At 46.4% G+C, this 22,578-nt stretch overlaps 1 protein-coding gene across 2 annotated transcripts in view; it reads right to left on the minus strand.

Annotated features, from left to right (window-relative positions):
- Positions 1-22,578, minus strand: part of Abcc12 (ATP binding cassette subfamily C member 12) — a 69,224-nt gene that overhangs the window by 40,923 nt on the left and 5,723 nt on the right. The window contains exons 2-9 of one of the 2 annotated variants that reach the window (XM_036188296.1): positions 18,378-18,533; positions 16,664-16,811; positions 16,154-16,390; positions 14,262-14,435; positions 13,672-13,819; positions 8,624-8,772; positions 6,214-6,321; positions 4,014-4,289 (exon numbers count right to left, since the gene is read on the minus strand). In XM_036188296.1, the coding sequence (XP_036044189.1) occupies positions 4,014-4,289; positions 6,214-6,321; positions 8,624-8,772; positions 13,672-13,819; positions 14,262-14,435; positions 16,154-16,390; positions 16,664-16,811; positions 18,378-18,533 (1,396 nt within the window). Of the gene's footprint in view, positions 1-4,013; positions 4,290-6,213; positions 6,322-8,623; positions 8,773-13,671; positions 13,820-14,261; positions 14,436-16,153; positions 16,391-16,659; positions 16,812-18,377; positions 18,534-22,578 lie in introns of both variants that reach the window. The other variant, XM_036188297.1, reaches the window with a different exon arrangement.

The raw sequence follows: 22,578 nt of genomic DNA on the forward strand, positions 1-22,578 counted from the left end.
CCCCACAGAGATTGTGTCTTAGCTGGAGATGGACAGAAGGACAACTGAAATGTGGAGATCATCAAACACGTATCACAGACAGGGCAAGGAGTGGGTGGAGATGGAGGTGTAGGGGCAATTAACCAGACAGCTGATGAATCACTTGTGCTGGCCCAGAAACACGTGCTGCGTGAGAATTGGAGTGAGAGCAGCTTGCAGGTAGCACCAGAGAGAGAGGGGTGATTCGGGCAAAGAATGACACCCATAAACCACATTCTGTTAAGTTAGCCCATGCAGAAGACAAATGAAGCCCTGGGCCGGAGGGAAATGCTGGGAAAGTGAACACAGTTTGTACGATACCCAACATCACTACCTGTCAGTCTCAGACTCTGTGGGTGGGAGGAGGATAGGTACACTCAGAGGTCCCAGGCACATGGGCCAGGGCAGCACTTGTCACAAGTGACACTGAGTGATGCCTGAAAGAGGTAAGGCATGGGTCACATAGGCCTCTGGGGTAACCCCAGAGGGAAAGAGGCTGATAGCGTGTCCGTTTCTGTGTTTAAACAGAGGTGTGTTCTAGAATAGGGAACATTCTAGAACATTTACAAATAGACCTGCTGCAACCCTTTAGAACAGAGATGCACTCAGTATGGAGCCGAATATGACTCCTTTCCCACCCCAGGCTAGATTAGATATGCTCATCACCTTCTGCCATACCTAGCATGAGGCTTGCTGCCTGTCATCAACAACTTCTTTGACGCATCTTTATGGAATGTCGCACACCATGCTAGGTACTGGGAATAAACCACAACCAGGACAGATGGAGTCACTGCCCCAGGGAAGCCACAGTGTCAGAGCTGCAAGTATGTGAGGCTGACCCCTTCAGTCACAGTAGCACTTCAAGATGATGAGGCTACTTATGGAGACTTGGTGAGGGCCAGCTTCAGAGAGGCTCCATATAAGCCTCCACTGAGTCCTGGTCATTCTGTGGGGCCAGGTAAACACCTCCTAAGTCCATTCTTTTCTTCAGAATGAATCCCGGGAGGCCTGCACCTTTTGGGAGTCTTGTTATTTATTTATCATTCCTCAAATGATATTAAGAAACTTGCAGCAGGCGTGGGCTCGAGGCTAAGGATATAACTCTGAATAGCGTACCCTGATCTCATCCTGGGGGACAGCATCTAATAGAATCATGGAGCTAAATTTGGAGAAACTCAGACAGCCTGAATTTAGAACTTCTAAGGGCAACACTTAAGTTAGCTGTGGTTGTTAAAGGGAAAAAGAGCCGTGGTTGCTAATAGCAGTTGAAGCTCACCACGAGCTGAGCATTTTGTATGTAGTTTATCTGTTCTCACAACCCACCTTGTGAAGTGAACAGACAAAGAGACAGGCTCTTCGGGAGCTGAGGCAATCTGCCCAAGGTTAAAGTAGCTCTAAGTGGCTAGAGCCTGGAACTATCTCACAAAATGCTGCCCATGCCTTTGATACGTATTTTGAAGATGTGTTGCTATGGTTGGTGTAATAAAAAGACTGGATGGCCAATAACTGGGCAAAAGGTATAGGTGGGACTTCCAGGCAGACAGAGGACTCTGGGAAGACAAAGGTAGAGTCACCAGCAAGACAAGGGGTAATCAGCATGGGCAGTATCGAGAGATGAGGTAACGAGCCACACGACAGAACACAGATTAAAATAAATGGGTTAACTTAAGATATCAGAATTAGTGGGACAAGCTTAAGCTAGAGCCAAGCTTTCATAATTAATAATAAGTCTCCATGTCGTTTTTTTGTGAGCTGGAGGACAGATGCACAAGCCCAGACATTTCTGTGTAGCAGAGATAGTGTGGAGCAAATCAATTAGAGGACTGGAAAACAGTTCCCTTAGATAATACCAGTTTTCTGAGCTGTCTGAAGAAACAAGGGTGCTGCCCCCAGAGGCAGGGGGCAGCTACAAGAAAACAGTGGTGTCACTGGAGCAAACCACAACTGGAACTTGAGCTCCGTGGCACTGGGCCCACCAAACACTAGATACCATCTCCAGGGAGTGTGTGGCAGATGGTTCTGTTAGCTGCAAGAGGGGCCAGTCTTTAGCTAGCCGGCTTGTCCTTCTGCAGTGTTTGCATAGGGGAAAGCAGTCAATGAGATGGGAGATTACATCACTAGGCACAAGATTAACGCTGAGTCTGCTGCTGCAGCATCAGCACCACCTTCAGAGCGCTATCATCATGTTCCCAGTACAACATGATGCAGATCAGGAGCAAGAGGAGGCCAGGTGCTCCCTAAATCCATAGCTCTATCTAAGGGTTCTACAGCGCTCACTCTTGAGGAAAGGAAGGACTATGGTGCCTGGCTGGTTTGGTAAGTTCAGCCCTACCCCCTCGCCAGGCTGGTTAAAACCAACAAACAAAAAACGTTGCACTGTGTTTTGTACAAAAGCAGTATTTTGTAGTGGGTAAAAGAACAGGCTGGGGATGGGAGAGTGGGGACGGAGTACAGACTAGAGGCTGAGGCAGGAAGAAGATGAGTTCCTGAATAGCCCAGACCTCATGGTGAGATCCTGTCTTAAAACAAACAAACAAAGAAGACAGATTGAGTTGGATGATCTAAGTGTGGAGTCTTCTCCACTTGCTGGCCATGTGACCCAGCCCTTGTCATTTAGCTGCCTTGTGCCTCAGTCACAGAATGGAGTAGTGTTTGGAGTAGCTAAAAACATTAACTGTGTGACAGGTAAATAGGTAGGTTATTATTCTCTCTCTCAACAGTCTAATGTGAAATTAGAAACAAATCTAAAGCCACTACTAACACTGGTCAGTTTGAGGCTAGCCTCCTGAATTGGACTGTCCATTCAGAACTGTAACTGGCAAGGGCTAAGGGCTGGGCACTTGCATAGCACACAAGAGGCTTTGGATTCTAGCTCCAGAACCTTCAGAAAATAACATTGTACCTAGAACAGCAGATGTGGTAACCCACATCTATAATCCAGCACAGGGAGGCTGAGGCAGGACAATGACCAGTTGGAGACCAGCCTAAGTTCATAGCAAGACTCCATCTCAGAAACAAAATGAAACAAAAACACATTGAAGCAATCAGCCTAAGGGAAACCATCTCCTCTAAGTCTGAGGAGGGTCCTGCCATGTCCATGCTCGTTATTATAATGTTGGACAGGGAAGACAGAGGACCTGATAAGAGACATCCCACCACCTCCTCCAGCTCAAAATGAATTTTATGGGGCTTGAGAAAGCCATAGCTACATAATACAAGGAGGCAGGGTGGCGACCATGCCTTCAGAACTCACACCTGCTGCTGCTGCTGCAGCTTGGGTGCTGATTGCCCCTCACAAGGGCACTGGTTCATATGACAGGACTGTTGCCAAGCGGTGTTGACTTTTAGGAGCAGATACCCTAGAAGGGGTGTTCCAGTCATTTCAGAAATGCCCTCAAAGGGGACTATGGAACCCCCTTCTTTTTATTCTGTGCTTCCTGGCACATGATGTATGTTATTTATTTCACTACCCACCACAAGCCATGATAGACTGCCTTCACTGGAGGCCCACAGCCTGATCTTGAACTCTTGAACTGTAATCTCCAAAACTAAGTCAAAATTCTTTCTCTCTCTCTCCTCTCTCTCTCTCTTTTTTTCTCTCTCTCCCTCCCTCCTTTCCTCCCTCCCCCTCCCTCTCCCCCTCCCTCTTACCCCACCCCCAGTAAGCAAGCCAGAGTAGATGTGAAGTTTTTTCCTCAATCACCTTTCACCTTATTTGTTGATATGGAGTCTCCCTCTGACCCTGGTTTGGCTATAGGGACCCGAAAGTCCCAAGGATCCCCATGCCCCTGCCTCCACAGTGCTGGGATTACAGCCATGTGTGGCTATACCTGCTTTTTATGTGGGTCCTGGGGCTCTCAACTCAACTCCTTAGGTTTCCATGGCAAGCACTTCACCAAGGACCCATCTCCCCAGACTCCCAAACCTTAGCCCTTCATAGATTCATTGCTTAAGATACTTCATTACCATGATACAAAGCTGATTGATACACCCACCTTTCTGACCACAAAGCTGATGTTGTGGAGAACTGACTTGGGGCTGCCACTTGGCCACTCTGGGCTAGCAACCCCCTGCACTGATGGGCTTTGTTCACTGTATAGCTCTGACCTCTGTTGCTTGGAAATACGCCTTCTCTGGTCTTGTGCCTTTGGTGGGTCACTTCTGCCGATTTCTTGTTCCCATGTCAGGGTGGCATTTGCTAAAAGCAAGATAGTGTCTGGGTCTTCTGGCTGGGTGATGTAGGAAGGGGGACTCTTAGCTATGAGAATTTTCTAAGATTAAAGAGACAACAGTAAATGGGCAGATGTCATCCATTTGCAAGAATCCTCCCAATATGTCTTCTAATGACCTCAAATTATATTCTTGGCATTTCTACCTAGGACATCCAGGACTGACCAGAAGTTATTCCCCTGGGAGTGCTGAAGCAGAAATAGTCCACTGACTCAAACTATCTGGGACAGGTGTCTTTTAACCCCAAGGCCTATGTGGGTCACCCACATTGGAGAATGCTGATCCAGCAACATTTCTTCCTCATCTGCAAGCCAGTGAGTCTCTGTCCTCCATAGGGGATGGGCTTCACTGTATGACACTGATACATATGAAACCAAGGTCCCTTGTTCGGTCTCTTTGTCCTCTTCCCCACTCAGCTCAACAAAACATTTGCAAGTTACTAAATGATACAGGTCAGCCTATGGGGTAAAAAGTATAAATGCACACATAAATAAGGCATAGTTCCTGACCTTGAAAAAAACTGTTTGTGAGAAGAAGGGGGCATGAACAGATGAGTGCCGTGAAGTGTGACAAGGACACAACACTGTAATGGCCAGAGAAAGGACACATGAGACTCCTTCCTGGAAGTCCATGTGTTTGGCGTTCAAGCTGAGTCTGTGCGGGCACCTGCCACACAGGCAAAGAAGAGGGAGAGGAGAGAACAGGAAATGTTGAGTCAAGGCCACATGGCAGACCAGGAAGCATGCAAAGCATGGTCTGGTAGGTGGGCAGGACATGAAATAAGCCATCTGGGATTGCTGAATCACAGAACTCAAGGTGAAAACAGCATTTGGAACCAAGCTGGAGAAACTGAGGCGCCAGTGATAAGGCCTCAAGTGCAGTGTTGGAAGAGACAGGAGTTCACTGATTCCACGAAGGCAAGTGCTGGTTGGCATGCGATAATTCAAGAGCTCTCTGGGAACTGAGTGGAATCATGATTTTAGGAGGACAGCCTTGGAAAAGGAAGACTGTCTATAAGTCACTGTGAGTTCAGAGGACAAGTGAGGAGACTTTAACCAAGGTGATGGGACACCTTTCCTTGCTTTCCAGGACGGTGATACACAGTGAATGAAGGACTGTTGATTCTTGTACTTTATAAGGTCCACCTTACAAGAGTGCCTCTCCTCATTGAGAGGACAGTAACTGGAGTCTCTACAGGGCTCTAGACTATTTGGAAGCCAGAAAATGGGTGCAGGAACCCACAGTGCTTGAGATGAGTCCAGATTTCCCAGACAACTGAACTGCCTTCCCGTGGGCAAGAATTTCCTTCTCCCTTTCCTGTTTTTACCTCAAACCCATCAAATGCCATTCTTGCATCTCACATCTTACCATGGACATAGCTTCCTGAAGCACCTGGTCCTGTACCAGAACAAGAGCTCCTAAGGATAAAGAGTATCTCTCTCTTTTCTCTCTTCATTTCTTACATGCCTCAGGTTGTCTTTAGTGGATAAATAGTGACTAAATGATGACCCTGAGGTGGTGCATGTCACCACCCTCATCACAGGACAAACCAGGGACAGACTTAGTGCAAAGGCCATTAGCACTGCTGGAGAAAATTAGAATGCTGCCTTGGATGAGCTGTGGAGGTTAGGAACATTGCCTCTGTGAATCGACTCTGTCTCGTTTTCCCTCCAGATCACACCTCCTTCAAAACCTTCACCATAGGTTTGGGGATTTAGCTCAGTGGTAGAGCGCTTGCCTAGCAAGCGCAAGACCCTGGGTTCGATCCTCAGCTAAAAAAAAGAAAAAAAAAAAAACCTTCACCAATCACTCTCTCCTGTGCACACTAACTATTCTAGCTTCATGTCCACGCCCCTGCAGACCTGACCCAGCCCTCCCGTAGACCTGAGCAGCATCCCCATTTCCAAGCATCACCCTCCCTCCAGAAATGAGATCTCTTCCCTACTCACCCAATGTTAGTTATACCTTCATTCTCTTTAGAGAGACACTGGCTTCGGCCACTGCTTTGACCGAGAAAGGCAAGATTGCAATTGAAAACTTCATTACATTAAACATGGCAATCACACTAAATGCCTGAAGAAGGAAAGAGAGGATTGAGGGTTTAGGACTGCAAAGTCACTTTGGCTCCAAGCTGCTGTATCCATGGGGGGTTATACTTACTAACATAAGAACCAGTGGCACAATTGGGATTCATAGAGGAATGCGTTTTCATTTCATGGATCAGAAACCATGAGTTGGCAATGTAGGGGCAGTAGCTTTGTAATCTATTTTGCTTTGGAAATTTTCACAGAAATGGTGGGAAATATATACTCTTGTCTGTCAATCCAGAAGGGAGACACTACCTTAACTGAATAACTTCATACATCTTTATGCAAACCAAGACTGCTCATTCAAAGCCCTGTGCAGTTTGACTAACTCACTTTCTGCTCTAGGTCAATCAGTGGCATCTAATCCTCTGGGGCCACAGCATCTTTCCCCAGAGCACACAGCTCTAACATCACTGACTGCGTTTTCCCTCTGAGCCCTATCCAGTGTCTCTGGATATTGGAGAACCTCAGTGACGCTTTCTCCTTTCTGTTGGCTCCCTGGGGTGCATGATTTCATCTCTCAAATAACCATCTTTACATATGTCTGACTTCAACTATCAGCCTCTTTCTACCCGATTTAAGAAATTAATGACACAACTTCCTCCAGCAAATCCTAAGTGATGTCTGCTGCCGAACAAGCCCCATGGTCTCAGGTTTGAGCTAATTCTACATTGCTAAGAGGATAACAATGGATACCCCCATCACATCCTGTCCTAACTCTCTAAATCAAAAACTACCAACTTCACACACACACACACACACACACACACGCACACGCACACGCACACGCACGCGCACGCACACGCACACGCGCGCGCACACACACACACACACACTTGTTTGGGACCAGTAAAAGTAGTCACAATAACTGAGCAGTGTTCTACCCAGGCAGGATGCCATTGCCACTCATTCTGGCTTTGGGTTCATGACTAGGTCTGAAGCCTTAGGGTCCAAAGAGCCTGAAAATAAAAATAAAACCTCTGCTCTCACACACAAAAATGGCACATGTAGTAAAGGCATTAGGAGAGGATGGCCCAGCAATTCATCTGCTTCTCATCATGACCTTCCCCTCAAGTCCCTGCATGAACTTAGCCATACTTGATCTCCCCACACCACACACGCACACGCGCACACACACACACGCGCGCACACACACACACACACACACACACGCGCGCGCGCGCGCACGCGCACACACACGCACGCACATGCACACGCACGCGCACACACACACACGCACGCGCGCACGCACGCACGCGCACACGCGCACGCGTGCACATGCACACTTCTCTCTTCCTTCTGCTGACTTTCCTCCAGCTGTTTGTCCTGCAATACTTGGCTCACTGTCTTAGCCGGGCTTTCCCTTAAGACTGAGAACCACTTTCGCTCCAACCCAACATTTTTTATCTTTGACTACACTACTCCCTCATCAAAAGCTCACATGCTTTACATTCACCCCACTTGCCCTCAGAGGTTTCAGCCCACGCCCACCTGGCCTGGTGAGAGCAGGTAGCATAGAGCATGTAAGAACCCCCCATTCCATGATTCCCCAGGCTTTATGCAAAACAGCTCAGCCCTTCTCCCAGCTACACTGACAGGAACGACTCCCAGGCTGCTTATTGATAACAAAACCAAGGCCAGATATGGCCAATGGTCTGTCACAAGTCATCACTGGAGAGCAGGAGAGTCATGATGTAAACCGGATAGACCCAGTTCTCAAGCTCGGAGGAACCCTAACTCTAACCTCAGCCAGAGTCCTTTGATTGCTCCTTACCAGAGAACACTCTAATGGCCCCTGTGTGTAGCACATACCACAGGAGGAAAAACATCCGAGTACTCAGTAGGCTTCCGGGGTTGTTTTCCCCCTAAAGCTGTGTTCCACTGTTTACAGTCACCCCTGCTCTGCATGGACAGATAAGAATAGCAGGCAGGTTCTCCTGAGCACATTGTCAGCCCAAGCACTCATATACAAACTAGATCAGAGTCTGAGGTATAACTCAATGGTACAGTGCTATTATTATTATTTATTATTATTATTATTATTATTATTATTTATTATTATTATTATTTATTTTAATCTAGAATGCACAAGGCCCTGGGCTCAAACCCTAGCACCAAAAACCAAGTTTACATTTAATTAATTAGCCCATTGAAGTATACTGGTATCATTTGGTATATGGCAACTGAGAGTTCTAACGCCATGCATGGCAAAGTTGGAAAGGGGCTTCTCACCTGGGGCTTGCCAAGGATAGGGTGCAAAAGTGACCTGATCTAGAGATAGCTCTTACCACAGGGGCAGTGAGCTTGCGGTTCAGGAAGATGTGGCAGGTGAAAGTTGATACGATGGCTATTGTAGACACAATGGGAGCCAGGGCTGAGTTTCCACTTTGGACATATCCAGCCCTTTCCAGTAAATGTTTTTCTCTCTTTCTTATATCTGCAAAAGAGAAGGCAATCGGGGGTGATCTTATTTTGCATACCACATCCTAACATTAAGAAATTTATTACTCCCAGACTGGGGAAAAGGCTTATCAGGTAAAAATGTTTGCCACACAAGTATAAGGACCAGAATTTGGGTCCCCACAACTCACATAACATCTGTACAGGAAAAGCCACTGACTGTAATCCTGACACTCAGAAGATAGAGCAGGGACTCTCGGGAGCAAGCTGGTTAGCTAGACTAGCCAGAATAGCAAGTTCTAGGCTCAGTGAGAGGCCCTGCCTCAGTGGATATAGTGAAGAGAGATTAAGGAAGACACCAACAAACATCAGCTTCAGGCCTCAACATACATGCACCCATACATGTTGAAGCATATATACATACTACAAACCACACACCACACACACACACACACACACACACACACACACACACACACACATACAAGCAAGCAAAAAGAGAAAGATTTGAATAAGAATGCCCCACAGGCTCATATGTTTGAATGCCTGGTCTCCAGTTAGTGGAACTGTTTGAGAAGGATTAGAAGACGTGGTCTTGTTGGAGTAGATGTGGCCTTACTGGAGAAGGTGTGCTGCTGGGGGTGGGCTTTGAGGTTTTAAAAACCCATGCCAGGCCCAGTCTTGTCCATCTCCTCCCTGCTGCCCTGCAGATCAGGATGTAAACTCTCAGCTACTGCTCTAGCACCATACCTGCCTACCTACCACCATGTTCCCTGCCATGATGATCATGGACTAACCCTTTGAAACTGTAAGCAAGCTCCCAACTAAATCATCTCTCCTTGGTCATGATGTCTGTTCACAGCAATAGAAGAGTGAAAAGACATGAATTATTTCTGCCTGATTCTCCTCCAAATGAGGGTGAAATGTAAGATATTAAAACCCCAGGATATGAACCCAGCAGCGCTAGGCTCTCAGAACTCCTGCAAGCTGGTTTCCAAGGTCCCTCCCAACCCTGATACTCCATAGACTGAGTCCTAAGCCAGATGCCTACAGAGGTCAGACAAGGGCTACACATGATGGGAATGCACACAGGTGAGACCAGAGCAAGAGTGTAGTGTAGAACAGAGTGGAAGGGTCCATCTGGGCCCAGGGAGCCTCGTGGGCTGGACTTTCAACTGCCCAGACTCCATGGATGAATTTTTATATGCTAGCGCCCTGAGTTTAGATGCAGGGGAGGAGTGGAAAAGAACATTTGTAAACATTGCAGAGCCATGGCATGTATGGTAGCCTAGAGACATCCAAAGTGGGGCCCCTGCCAGGTGTCCCAGGGACAGATCTAAAACCTCAGGGAATGTCTCCTCCTCGTCAATCTGCAAGGTGCCCAGGACTCTGCACTGTTCTCTTGGATTTGCTAGGAATCGACTAAGTTCTAGCCTCTTGTGCAAAAGTGCTTTCACACGGGCACTGTGGCCACCACGCATTCCTCTTGCCTCCCTAAGTCCCACATTCTTTTGGCTATGAAGACAAGGAGAAGCTAGTGCAGTGCCCAAGAGGACCTGCTCAGTGGAGGAAGTTGTTTTCCGTGTTAGCATTGGATCCAGGGCTCTACTGTTCACATGCCTTTCACCTCAAGAACCCAGTGCCTACATCTTTGCTCTTACCAGGGGACTTCCCCTCAAGCCCTCACCCCCCCCCCAGCTTCTCTTGGTTCCTTTGGGGTACTCTCCTCAATTTACCTTACAGAACTGTCAATCATTCAGGAGTTGAATTTGATGTTATTATAGGTGCTGTGCCTGGGGCTAGGGACACAGAGTAAGCAGGGTCGCAGCCCTCTCCCAGTGAGGAAGATAGGCAATAAAGAAAAATAGAAATAAATGCCTGTAATTCCACCACTTAGGAAGCTAAGGCAAAAGGGTCTTGGCTTGGAGGGCAGCATGGCTTCACAGCTAGTTTCAAGCCAGCCGGAAACACTGTGGAGAGGAAAAGCAACAGTGATAATAAGACTTGGATAAGATAATTTTCACTTGTGATGGGTGATCAGAAAGAAACAACCAGAGCTAAGTGATAAAGGAGCACTGGTAGGACCGGAACATGGCAACAAGCTTGGAGCACTGGTCCAGGTGGCCTCTGGAAGTCAGCGATCAGAAGAGACCCAAGGTCAACACAAAGACAAAAGGAGCATCCAACAGGACAAGGAGCCTGAAGCATGTAGGAGCGTGGCATGATGCTCCTGGAACAAAGAGAGGTCCACATGGCTGGAGTAAAGTCAGCAGAGGTTACAGGAAAATGAGGTCACCAGATGCCAGACCTACTGAGCCAAAGGTAGGTATCCGGATTTCACTAGAACAATCTAAATTTGAATCATCTAAGTGAGATAAGAAACCACTGAGGAATTTCCAGCAGGGAGGGGGCAGTTGACTGATACTTTAAAATGTTACTCCAGAGCAAGGTGGGTGGCTGCTGGGAGTGAGAGGTGGGCTGCTTCTGCTTCTGTATGACCTCTAAGGGGAGACTGGCTTGGACCAGGGTGGTATGGAATAGAGAGAAGCAGATGGGCTCTGGGTGTGTCTGGAGCCAACAAACACAGGGCTATTTTCGAGCTTTACGCTACAGCCTTCCCTGAACCTTTACGGTGGAAACCCTTTCCTAGCCACTTGGGCGGCTCCCAGGGTCTGCAAATAGTAGGAATTTGATCTATAGTCGTCGAACCTAACTGACTTATGCTACACTGAATTGGGTTACATTGAATTAAGTCCAATGGAAGCCGAATTGAATGAAATGAAATGAAATTGAGGTAAGTTCAGAGTGTGAAGAAAATATTTCTGCGTCCTCAAAGAAGGGCCTACTGAGTTGCTGATGTTCCAGCCAGGCGATCTGCCATCAGTGAGGGACAGGTTTTCTCCTCCTTTAGAGGCAAGGTTTGTTTATTTGTTCACATGACATTATCTTTGGGGGGGTTGTTGTTGTTGTTTTTGTTTTTTTAGTTGAGGGACTCAATGTCTCACTGAATGGTGAATGGCCCAAGCTGCCACAGGCCTTGTAATCCTCCTGTCTGTCTCCTGAGCCCTGGAAGTCTAGGCCTGCTGCACCAGCACACAGGGTGAAGCAGCTGCTTTAGAATCAGTTCCAGAAACACAGACACAGCTTCACCTCAATTTTATGCTGATGCCTAAGTATGAAGAAAGGTCCTGAGAGCTGATTGTAGCTGTGACTCTGGTCCTGGAGTCACCACCACCTGAAGCCACACCAGCAATTCTGTAATTGTCCCTGCAGTTAAGGTTGACATTTAGTGGTACAAGCTCAGCAGCCACTGAATGACAGCAAGCAGAGGGCCTCCCACATCCTCACAGACACGATCGAACCTAAGCTTTTTGGGAATTGTCTGCTACATCCTGGCAGCCGACTCAAGTGATCCAGGGCATCTTGGAGTTGGGTATTTTTGGAGTCTATGTCAGAGAGGGAACAGCACTTGCAATGAACAAGCCTGTGGGGCATCTGTGTAAGATGAATTATTAAACGGTCTTATTAATAAAAACCTGGAGCCAGATATTGGGGTTAAAACTGAGAGATCAGAAAGGAGATCCTCAGCCAAAGAGACCTGCTTCCCATATGCCCACACCTATATGCTTTTCTATTCTACCAACTCATTTCCTCTCTCCGCCCAGCTACATCACTTCCTCTTCCTGTCCAGCTCAGACCTCCAAACCCTTATGGTTAGTGCTGGGATTAAAGGTATGTACCACCAAGCCTGGCTCTGTTCCCAGTGTGGCCTTAAATTCACAGAGATCCGGATGGATCTCTGCCTTTCCAGTGATAGGATTAAAGGCGTGTGCTACCATTGCCTGACTTCTATGTTTGCTACAGTGGCTGGCTTCACCCCCCCATCCTCAAATAAACTTTATTGGGGTGCACAATATATTGGGGACACGACAAATATGCTCCCAACCAAAGCCACTGAACATGCAGATGGAGGTGTGGCAGCAGGAGGAGCAGGCGTGGACACCCCTACCCTGTGTGAGGGCACCCTGGACGTCACTCAGGAAACCTTCTATCCCCTGTACTCTTTTCTAAACTCTCCTGAGGGGCTCCCCCTGTCCCCTTAAGGGAGCCTGTCTCTCCCATAGGCCTCCAGGGTCTTCACGGGAGGGAAAATCCTGGGTACCTTCTCTCAGCCTTCCATCTGAGGACTTCCATTAGAAGAGTGCTGGAGGTCCCCAGATCTTTGGAGTGTGGGGAGGGAAGCTGCTTTGCGGTAAAGGACACAATCTCTGTGGATCGTCTTTCCAGAGGGTTCTAGGGCCTGACTTGGGAGGAGGAGGTAACAGGAGGAAGGAAGGAGAAGGGTATAGATTTCCCCAGCTCTGCTCTAAATAAAACAGCAATACTAGGAGGGAAAAAATATTTACATTTAGATTTGACTGAAATAGGCTTAATATCACCTGGGGAAAGAAATCTGCAAATGCATCCTCATATCTGCTCAAGAGGCATTGTGTCAGTGGGCCATTTAAGGACAATAAAGCCACTGGGAGCAAGGAGAGATAGGTGTGTGTGTGTGTGTGTGTGTGTGTGTGTGTGTGTGTGTGTGTAAACATCTTCTAAGTCAAGAAAATAACTTGACACAGCTACTTTACTGCTCAATATGTTTGTGATTATTTTTATAAGGGTAACTGGCCAGCACTAGACTTCCAGTGCCCCAGAAAACATGAAACCATATGCTGCTCGCCCTTGGATTCATTAGAACAGATGTCTGGGTCTATTAAAAAAATTGCTACAAACCTTGAAAAATCCTCTGACCTACAAGAGTACCTTAGGAGGTCCCCTCAGCACCCAGCCCCTGCCCCCTGCTGCAATGCCTGGCCCTGCAGAACCTTAGGAACCCCTTAAAAGAGTACATTCTACCCATGTAAGTGCTTTGCAAAGCAGCTGCTCGTCTTACCGTGAATGGTGTTCATAAAAGATTTCTCCCAGGCGTACATTTTAATCAGCTTGATGCAGGTCAGAAACTCATTCATTGTCTGAACTCGCTTGTCTGTCACTGAAATTGCTGATCTTCGGAAAGCTGAATTGAGTTTGGCCATAAACATCTGAAATCGAGGTACAAGCAACTGTGTTCAGGGAGAATTGCTGAATTGCAGTTAGCCTAAAAATCCAGGGATGAGAAGAGAGCGCCAAACCAGGTTCTAAGGGAACTTGAATGGGAGGCTCAGCCCAGTCCTGCCTCTGTTCTCTGGCAGTTGGCTTGGCCTGGAGGAAACCACTGGGAATCAATCCGTCAGGTGACAGAATGAAGTGCCAAGATGCAGGGCAGGAAAAAAGGAACTTTGGCAAACTGCACAAGCATCCCTCCTCCCCAGGGCACTTGAATTCAAGTTCTTAGAGAATGGCACAGGGCCAGGGACACCTGTGTTCATAGAGGCTCGGCCTTTGGGTGCATGCTACAGAAATGAAGCCCCTCACTCAACTCCACAAAAGTGGGCATGCCAAGGACAAATGTTAAGCATTTTGCATTGCACATCCTTGACTTACCTGGATGGGGATGAATATAATGTACACGCATATCCCAACAAGAGCTGTGGACCCCAGAATGAAAAAGGCATACACCGCACAAACGACCATCAGGATGGGGATGGTGGCTGGCAAGGGACAAAACAAGGCAGCCTCAAACAAGGAATAACTATCACTTGATAGTATATTGAGCACCTAGAAAGAAAGCATATAGGTTCAGGCTTGGGACCCTTCTGGAAGCTTTCTATTGGCAGGAGGTGGGTCACATCAAGGCACCAATGAAATCAGTAGTGTAGTCTCACTCTGGCATGACTTTGGAGGTCTGGTTTCTTAGAATTGAAAACCCCAAAAAATAGTGCTACAAAGAGATATGGTGGATTTTGGTAGCATGCTGAGGCCCTATTTATGTCTTTATTAACACGGCTTGGCTTTACTCAAGGCAGCAACACGCCCAACAGAAAGACTACTCTGTGGGCATGGTGGTCCATGCATGTGATCTCAGCATCTGGGAGGCTGCAGCAGGAGGATCTGGAGTCCAGGCCAGCTTGGGTTCCACAGTGAGACCCTGTCTCCGAATCATCAAAGAAAGAAAGAGAGAGAGATGAAGGATGAGGTGAGGGGGGAAGGACAGGAGAGAGAGGAGACCCTTCCAACTCGTTTGTGCAGAGTGTGGCCAGGTGACTGAGAGGTTGAAAGTGATATGTAAGCCAAAGAACAGAATGAGACCTGGGGAAGAATTTTTTAAAGAAAACTAAGCTCAACCCCAGGATGATACATTATTTGTGGGGTTTTTTTTCCTCCCTCCTACTGACTTTCTGAAAAGGTTGATGTGGTTGGATCTTTTGCAACCATCCCTGAGTCATTAGGAGAGACACATGATAAGAAAATGATGAAGCGAAGGCTCCCAAAGCTACCCTCCCCCAAGCCCTGAATTGCCTTCTTCCAAACTTCTTTAAAATAAAGTTAGATCAATTCCTTTATTTGCTTAAAAAAAAAAAAAAAAGAAGAGAAAAGAAAAGAGAGTCTTGTGTATCCCAGGCTGACCTCAGATTTGCAATGTAGCTAAGGCTGACTGTGAGTTTCTGACACTCCTGCCTCTACCTTCTGGAACTGCAGGCATGAACCACTACACCTGGTTCATGTGGTGCTGGGGCTGGAGCCCCAGGCTCTGTACATGTGAGGCAAGCACTCTACTAACTGAGCTCCATCCCCAGCCCTTGTTTCTTCCATGCAGAATCACTCATAATTGACATAAGATGATTTGAACACACGAAGGAGCAACTGGGAAAGAGAAACAAGTCCCTTCTCCAAATACCATGTGGGGTTTCCTTGACTAGGGAGTTTTTCTTGATTAAGAAGCAAGGATTTTATTACTAAAGATTAAGGACTTAAGAAAATGTCGACTCTGCAGGATGATGCACATGTTGATATATTCCATCTTTGGCACCAGAGATCTTACACAATTGGAATTTTTTTTTTTTTTCCAGAAGGGAACAAGTTCTCACTACACAGCCCAGGCTAGCCTCAATTTTCCAGTGCTGCTTCTTCTCCTGTGTACTAGGATCACAGGCATGCTCTCTGCTTAGCTTGTCCATCAGTTTTACCAAATGTCTATAGTGTGCTCTATAATGTTTTACTGTCCTCACTGTAATCAAAGGGTTTGAATATTATCTCCGTCGACCTCAGTGCCAGCTTTCCAAGTTCTGCAGCTCAGATGTTAGCCCTCCTCTGTCTCGATTTCTCTTGTGTTTTGAGTCTCCACCACCTCACTTAGCAGGGGAGGGGAAGTGATGTGATGGGCAGGATATGAACAGGTGAAAAGGAGGCCGGTGCTCCACCCAGGAAGCACAGCCCACCCACTCACAGAAATAGGACCAGTTTTTCAGGTGTACAGTCCTTCCAGCCCTGCTTACCTCGCCTGCAGAGATGTGAGTCAACGTCTTGAAGGACAGCAGGTTTTCGAAAACCAGCGTGGAGAGGGCCACCTTCAATCGGATCGCTGTGCGGTAATTTATGGCCCAGGCAAGGGCCCAAAAAAGGACTTTGGTAAACTCGGTGGCAAAAAGAGCCAGACACAAGCAGATGCCAACCCCGATATGTCCGGAGGAAATGCTGGTAATATGCTGAAGGATTTGGTGAATGAGAACTGTCTGTAAAACAGTGTGGTAAAGAGAAGGGAGGGCTGCTGGATGGAGCTCCACACAAGAGGCCTCCAATGACACAAACTGACTTTACAGGCAGAATTTTCCATTATTTTCAGTGGTGGTGGCTGCACTTGACAAGGCCTGGCTTTATGAAAACTCACCCCCAAGGAGCACAGAAATAAAGATAATGCACTAAAGCCACCAGTGCTAAAGTGACTAAGAACATGCTTTGCCTGCCGGGGACCTAGGAGACAATTCAGAAGAGCCAGCCCCACTCACCGGGCCTAAGGCCGCCATGATGATGCACAGGATGTTGGCTACAACGTCCATCAGCACGCGAGTCCTCTGGAATTCCCACACCACGCGGCCCAGAGAGGCCTGCTCAGGCCCTACCCTCTTAATTTCTTCATCCCAAAGGATTTGAAATCTGCCGTGAGAGAAAAGGATAGGCAGTCCATGTCACCAATCATCTGGAACTGCTTTGGTGAGCCAGCTCTTCCAAAGGTGCATGGCACAGCCTCCAGCCTGGTAACTGGTGCCTTTGGGCAAGTAGTGTTCATTCACTTTCTTCTTCCTCAGGGCAGGTAACTAGTAGGGGTGAGGTGGGGAAGGAGGTGATGCCCAGACAGCTCCTGATAATGTCTGCACTAGACACCACCCAAAGCTTTCCTTCCCCAGGCTCCCTAATATAACCATAAGAAGTTGGGGGCAATAGAGAGTTAAAAGTCCTTCTCGAAGGGGGAAAAGCTGTCTTTCCTTTTAGCAAGGTATGATGGTACATGCCTATAATCCAAGTACTTTGGAGGCTGAGGCAGGAGAATATGAAGTTTTAAGTCAGACTAAGCTATGTCGCAAGACCGCGTTTCAAGGAAGCAAAAAACATTGTCCATTTCAAAGATGTGAAAGGAGTCCTGCACAACAGGTAGCACATGAAGCAAAGGATGCTCGAAAGCAAGGCTGTCCAGACTCTGGTGAGACTTCGCGGGCCTCAGGAAGGCACTTAGGTGGCGCCATGCTCTACGTGCAAGGAAGGACAACCGCAGGTCTTTAGGCCAGTGCAGTGAACTAATTTGCTAGCAGTATGAATCTCCCTGAGTTCTAGGCCAGCCTGGTCTACAGAATGAGTCCCAGGCCAGCCAAGACTACACAGTAAGAGCCTGTCTCGTGGAGGGAAAAAGGTGGCCTGTGAGAGGGAAAGCAAATGAGGCATTTCTTCAAACAATGGTTGCACAGGTTATGGTTGCAGAGAGTAGAAGAAAATCTGAGCAGGGCCACCAACATGTTAATGGTACCTGCCTCTGGTAGGGAACAGAAACATGATGGGAAAAAAAATTGGGTTTGTTGTTGTTGTTGTTGTTGTTGTTGTTGTTTTGGTTTTTCAAGACAGGGTTTCCATGTGTAGCTTTGTGCCTTTCCTGGAACTTGCTTTGTAGCCCAGGCTGGCCTCGAACTCACAGAGATCCACCTGCTCTGACTCCCAAGTGCTGGGATTAAAGGCGTGCATCACCACTGCCCTGCTGGGAAATAGTTTTATTGCCTAAAACATTGCTAAACTACAACTAACATCAATTAGTTTGGACCAGTGGTACATTTTCACAAGTCAAAATTGGTTAATATAGTAGTTTGCAATGCAGACATACAATGATTTAAAAAAAATAAATAAAGCCAGAAATGATACCTAGAGCTTCATGCAGCAGTCAACATGAGGCCTAAACAGCACAAAGTCAAGCAAGTCACCAACTAACTGTCCACAGTGTTGCTCCTCTAACTCCCAGCCTCACACTAAAGTCCCCTGTGTCCTTTCTACCCAGCCATACTTTCCCTAGAGACTGGGCCAAAACGTGCAGGCATTTCAACCCACATCTCAGTGAACAGCTACTGAGAAGGGTCAGCAGCTCCCAATGGTGTCAGTTTCCACAGGGGACACAGAAGCAAGTAAAAGAACTCTTGGGATCCCTTGCTTACAATGCCCTCCCCCTGGTGACCCTGGTACCTCTTGGCATTGATGTCAGATGAATCATATGGTGATAGTGGGGGCAGGGTCTCCACAGTCAGCGTGTGCTTATAACTTTGAATCATCACAGGTGTGAGCCAGGAAAATGTGGCAAAGGACAGCAGGCCAGCATCATCCACAGGATTGGGTGCCAACCTAGAGCAAATGGTATTCTCGTGTTCCTGGGTGCTGGGCTCACTGCCCTAATACCCTGGCTTGAATCTGTAACCACCATAATAATCACAGTCATGTGTGGACCCTGGAGCTTGCATTCATTAGCCCTTTGGGTAATTCTTGGTCTAGCTTACCCCAGCTCAGGAGAACAGATGGTGAATGTTCAGGAAATATGCAGGTCAGCCATTAAACACAGCCAATACTCAAGCTTGAGTAACATTTAATTATATTGTCCTGAAATCACAGGTAACCATACCCAAAGTTTAGCACTACCTATTTTCACTATTTTTGTTATAATTTTTAATACATTTATTAGATTATATGTAAAAACCTACAGAATGTTGCATTAATTTGCATGTCACCCTGCATGAGGTCCATACAGATTGTTCCAGTTTTAACAAGCACACTGTTGAAGTGAGCATTTACACCACTGTCCCTATCCTCTTAGGAGTTCCTTGAATTCATTTACCATCTTTGTGGTGGGAATATCCAGGAGTGGGGAGCCACCGTACATCTCTCCAACTTCACAATCAGCAGTGTCATGTTGGTAGCCAGGATATGGTACTTACAACATAAAAATTGAAAATTATATGGAATGAATATAACCAAAATGGAGTGTATGTGTATAAGAAAGGAGAGAGAGATTGTCAAAACTAAATAAAATTTGAGACATGCTATAAGCCTAAAAGATGCCAGTTGGACCTCTGTACTCAGAAAAGGCTGCAATTTCTAGTCTTGTGGTTAATGATGTATAAAATAATATACCAAACTACTGAGTATATGTGCTTGGAAGTCAGGCTGCCTGAGATACTATGCTAGAGTTTAGAAATGACCTACTCTCTGGCTCTCTGACACTTGGTGTGGTCTTGCAGCTCATGTCAGCAAAAGGTGGAGTCTATTTCCCTCACCCTGAATCTGAGATGCCCTGCAGCTCATTTTGGTGCACAAAATGCAATAAAAGTAGAGTGCTGGCCTGAGTATAAGGTATCCTGTCTGCATCCACCTGTTGTGGAATAATCTTTTTGTACACTGTGAAGATGTGTCTTTGCCAATGCACCTTCTTATTGGTTTAATAAAAAGCTAAATGGCCTAAATGGCCATTAGCTAGACAGGAGATATAGGCAGGACAGTCAGACACAGATGATGCTGGGGAGAAGAAAAGTGGGGTCTCCAGGAGAGGCAGAGGAAGCAAGACATACTGGAGGACAGGTGAAGCCATGAGCCACGTGACAATACATAGATTAAAAGATATGTGTTAATTTAAGCTGTAAGACCTAGATAGTAACAAGCCTAAGCTATCGCTTATCATTTATAATTAATAATAAGTCTCCATGTCATTACTGGGAAGCTGGTGGTCCTGACAAAAAGGTCCAGCTATATCCACTTATTCTCTTGGAAGTCTACTAGAGGCTGAGTGACTACATTGTCCCAGTCAGCTACCTGTTGGTCAACCCTCAGAAGCACAGGCACCTTGCCCAGCATATGCCTGAGTAAACCTGATCAAGACCAGATGAACTACCCAAACCATGTCAGCCCTGGGTTGCTTTATTTTATGAGTTACCCATATAATTGTAAGCTGAAAAAAAATGCTTTCAGCTGATAAATGGTGAGGCAGTTTGTTAAAAATCAAGGCTACACTGCCATAGCCATTTCAATCTGAGTGACCAATGCTTCTACCTGGAGCCAAGATGTTGTCTGGGCTCAAGCTGTTGCTGAGGGCCATGTCTGGGTCCATTGTCCAGCTGCAGATGAAGTGTATATTGATGTCTGTGGTCCATGTCACCTCAGAGAGCCATAGGAAGCATGCATGATGAAATCAGAGGGCCATGCTGAGCTGGCCCTGCCTTTTGCTGGCCTAGGGAAAGCTGGCCCTGCCTCTCACTGGACACTGCAGCAAAAGAGCGGTCCCTGACCCTCACAGGAGAGCTGACCCCTTCTCTCAGGAAAGATGTCATCCCTCACCATAGGAGATGGACACCTGATGGCATGGTCATAACCAAGCTGACTCCACCCCCTCATTTGAGGAAGATGGCCCCAGTGGCTCAGAATGACCAGCTTAGCCACCACCCAGGCCCACAGCCAGGCCTTGGGTTGACCCACCCTAACATCTACCCCATTTAGAACCTGTTGGAGCTTGTGAAGGGACTGGTCCTGTGGAACAATATTGGCAAGATCTCCAAACCTCAGGAAGCCACAGGATAGCCCAGAGGAATTCAGGTGAGGATCTAGTGAGGGTGGTGTACCAGGAACCAGAGGCTTTAAACCAGACCAGGGACTCATTGCAATGAACATTTGCTAGTAAAACTAACTGGAAAAAAGGGTAGACTGTGTGACACACCACTCCTAATGCCACCAGGATAAATGAAGAGGTGTTGGAGAGGAAGGAAAAATGAAGAGGTTGGTTTTGTGGTTTTTGTTTGTTTTGGTTTTGGTTTGCTTTGCTTTGGTTTGGTTTGGTTTGGTTTTATTTTTTTTTTAAATTTCCTTGGAGGGGGTGCCGCAGTGGTGAGGGCAGAATATGGGAGGACCAGGAGGTAAGTGGAATTAAGGTGAATGATGTGAAATTCCCAAAGAATCAATAAAGAAATTATGTTAAATAAATAAAAATTAAAAATTAAAAAAATAAAGGCTGAGATATCCTGGCCTACAACCATGGCAGAAGACTCCCGCCTACCAGAGGCCACACCAATACTAAGAAATCCAGGAACCTCAGGTACTTGGAACTGCAGAGGCCATTACCACTATCTAGAACTTCAGAGGCCACATCAGTTCCCAGAACTCCAGAACCCCAGAGGCAATGTGAGCACTCAAAACCCCAGGAGAGACACACTACTGAACCTAAAGACTGGCTGGTCACCAGAACCACAGGCCACTGGGGCCAGAAGACCAGAGAGGAAACAGAAAGCAAGGGGGAAAAGCATCCATCCAACCAAGATAAACTCAGAAATTAACACCTAAACCTCTGATCACCCCAAACCCAAATGACTAGAGGTGAGCGTAAGAACACAATAATACCAAGAGCAATACAGCACCACCAGAGCCCAGCCATCCTACTACAGCAAGCCCTGGATACTCCAACACAGCTGAAGCACAAGAAAATGGCCTCGAATCAATCTAAATAGGAAATGAGCAAATCCCTTAAAGAAGTACAGGAAAATAACAGGTGAAGGAAGTGAACAAAACTGTTCAAGACCTGAAAATGGAAACAGGAGCAATAAAGAGAACACAAACTGAGAGAATCCAGGAGTTGGAAAACCTAGGTAAGTGAACAGGAACTACAGATGCAAGTCTCACCAACAGAACACAAGAGATGGAAGAGAGAACCTCAGGTGTAAAAGATAGGATAAAAGAAATACATACAATAGTCAACAAAAATGTTAAATCTAAGAAACACCTGACACAAAATATCCAGGAAATCTGGGACATTGTGAAAAGATCAAAGCTAAGAATAATAGGAATAGAAGAAGAGAAGAATCCCAGTTCAAAGTCCTGAAAAATATTTTCAACAAAATCATCAAAGAAAATTTTCCTAACCTAAAGAAGGATATGCCTATAAAGATACAAGAAGCTTAAAGAACACCAGATAGATTGGTACAGAAAAGAAAGTCCCCTTGACACAAAATAACCAAAACACTAAACAAACAGAACAAGGAAAGAATATTAAAAGCTGTGATGTTGAAGGCCAAGTAACATATAATAGCAGACCTATTAGAATTACACCCAACTTCTCAATGGAGACTTTAAAAGTCAGAAGGACATGGACAGATGTCTTGCAGACTATAAGAGTCCACAGATTCCAGCCTAAACTACTATACCTTGCAAAACTTTCAATCACCATAGATGGAGAAAATAAGATATGACATAACAAAGTCAAATTAAAACAGGATAACCAAAAAATGTAGCCCTACAGAAGGTACTAGAAGGAAAACTCTAACTATAGTATGTTAATTATACCCAAGAAAGCACAAGAAATAAATAGTTGCACATAAACAAAACCAAAGGGAAACACACACACTACCAACAACAA

This window comes from Onychomys torridus, chromosome 5, assembly GCF_903995425.1.
Source record: "Onychomys torridus chromosome 5, mOncTor1.1, whole genome shotgun sequence".
Taxonomy (NCBI): domain Eukaryota; kingdom Metazoa; phylum Chordata; class Mammalia; order Rodentia; family Cricetidae; genus Onychomys; species Onychomys torridus.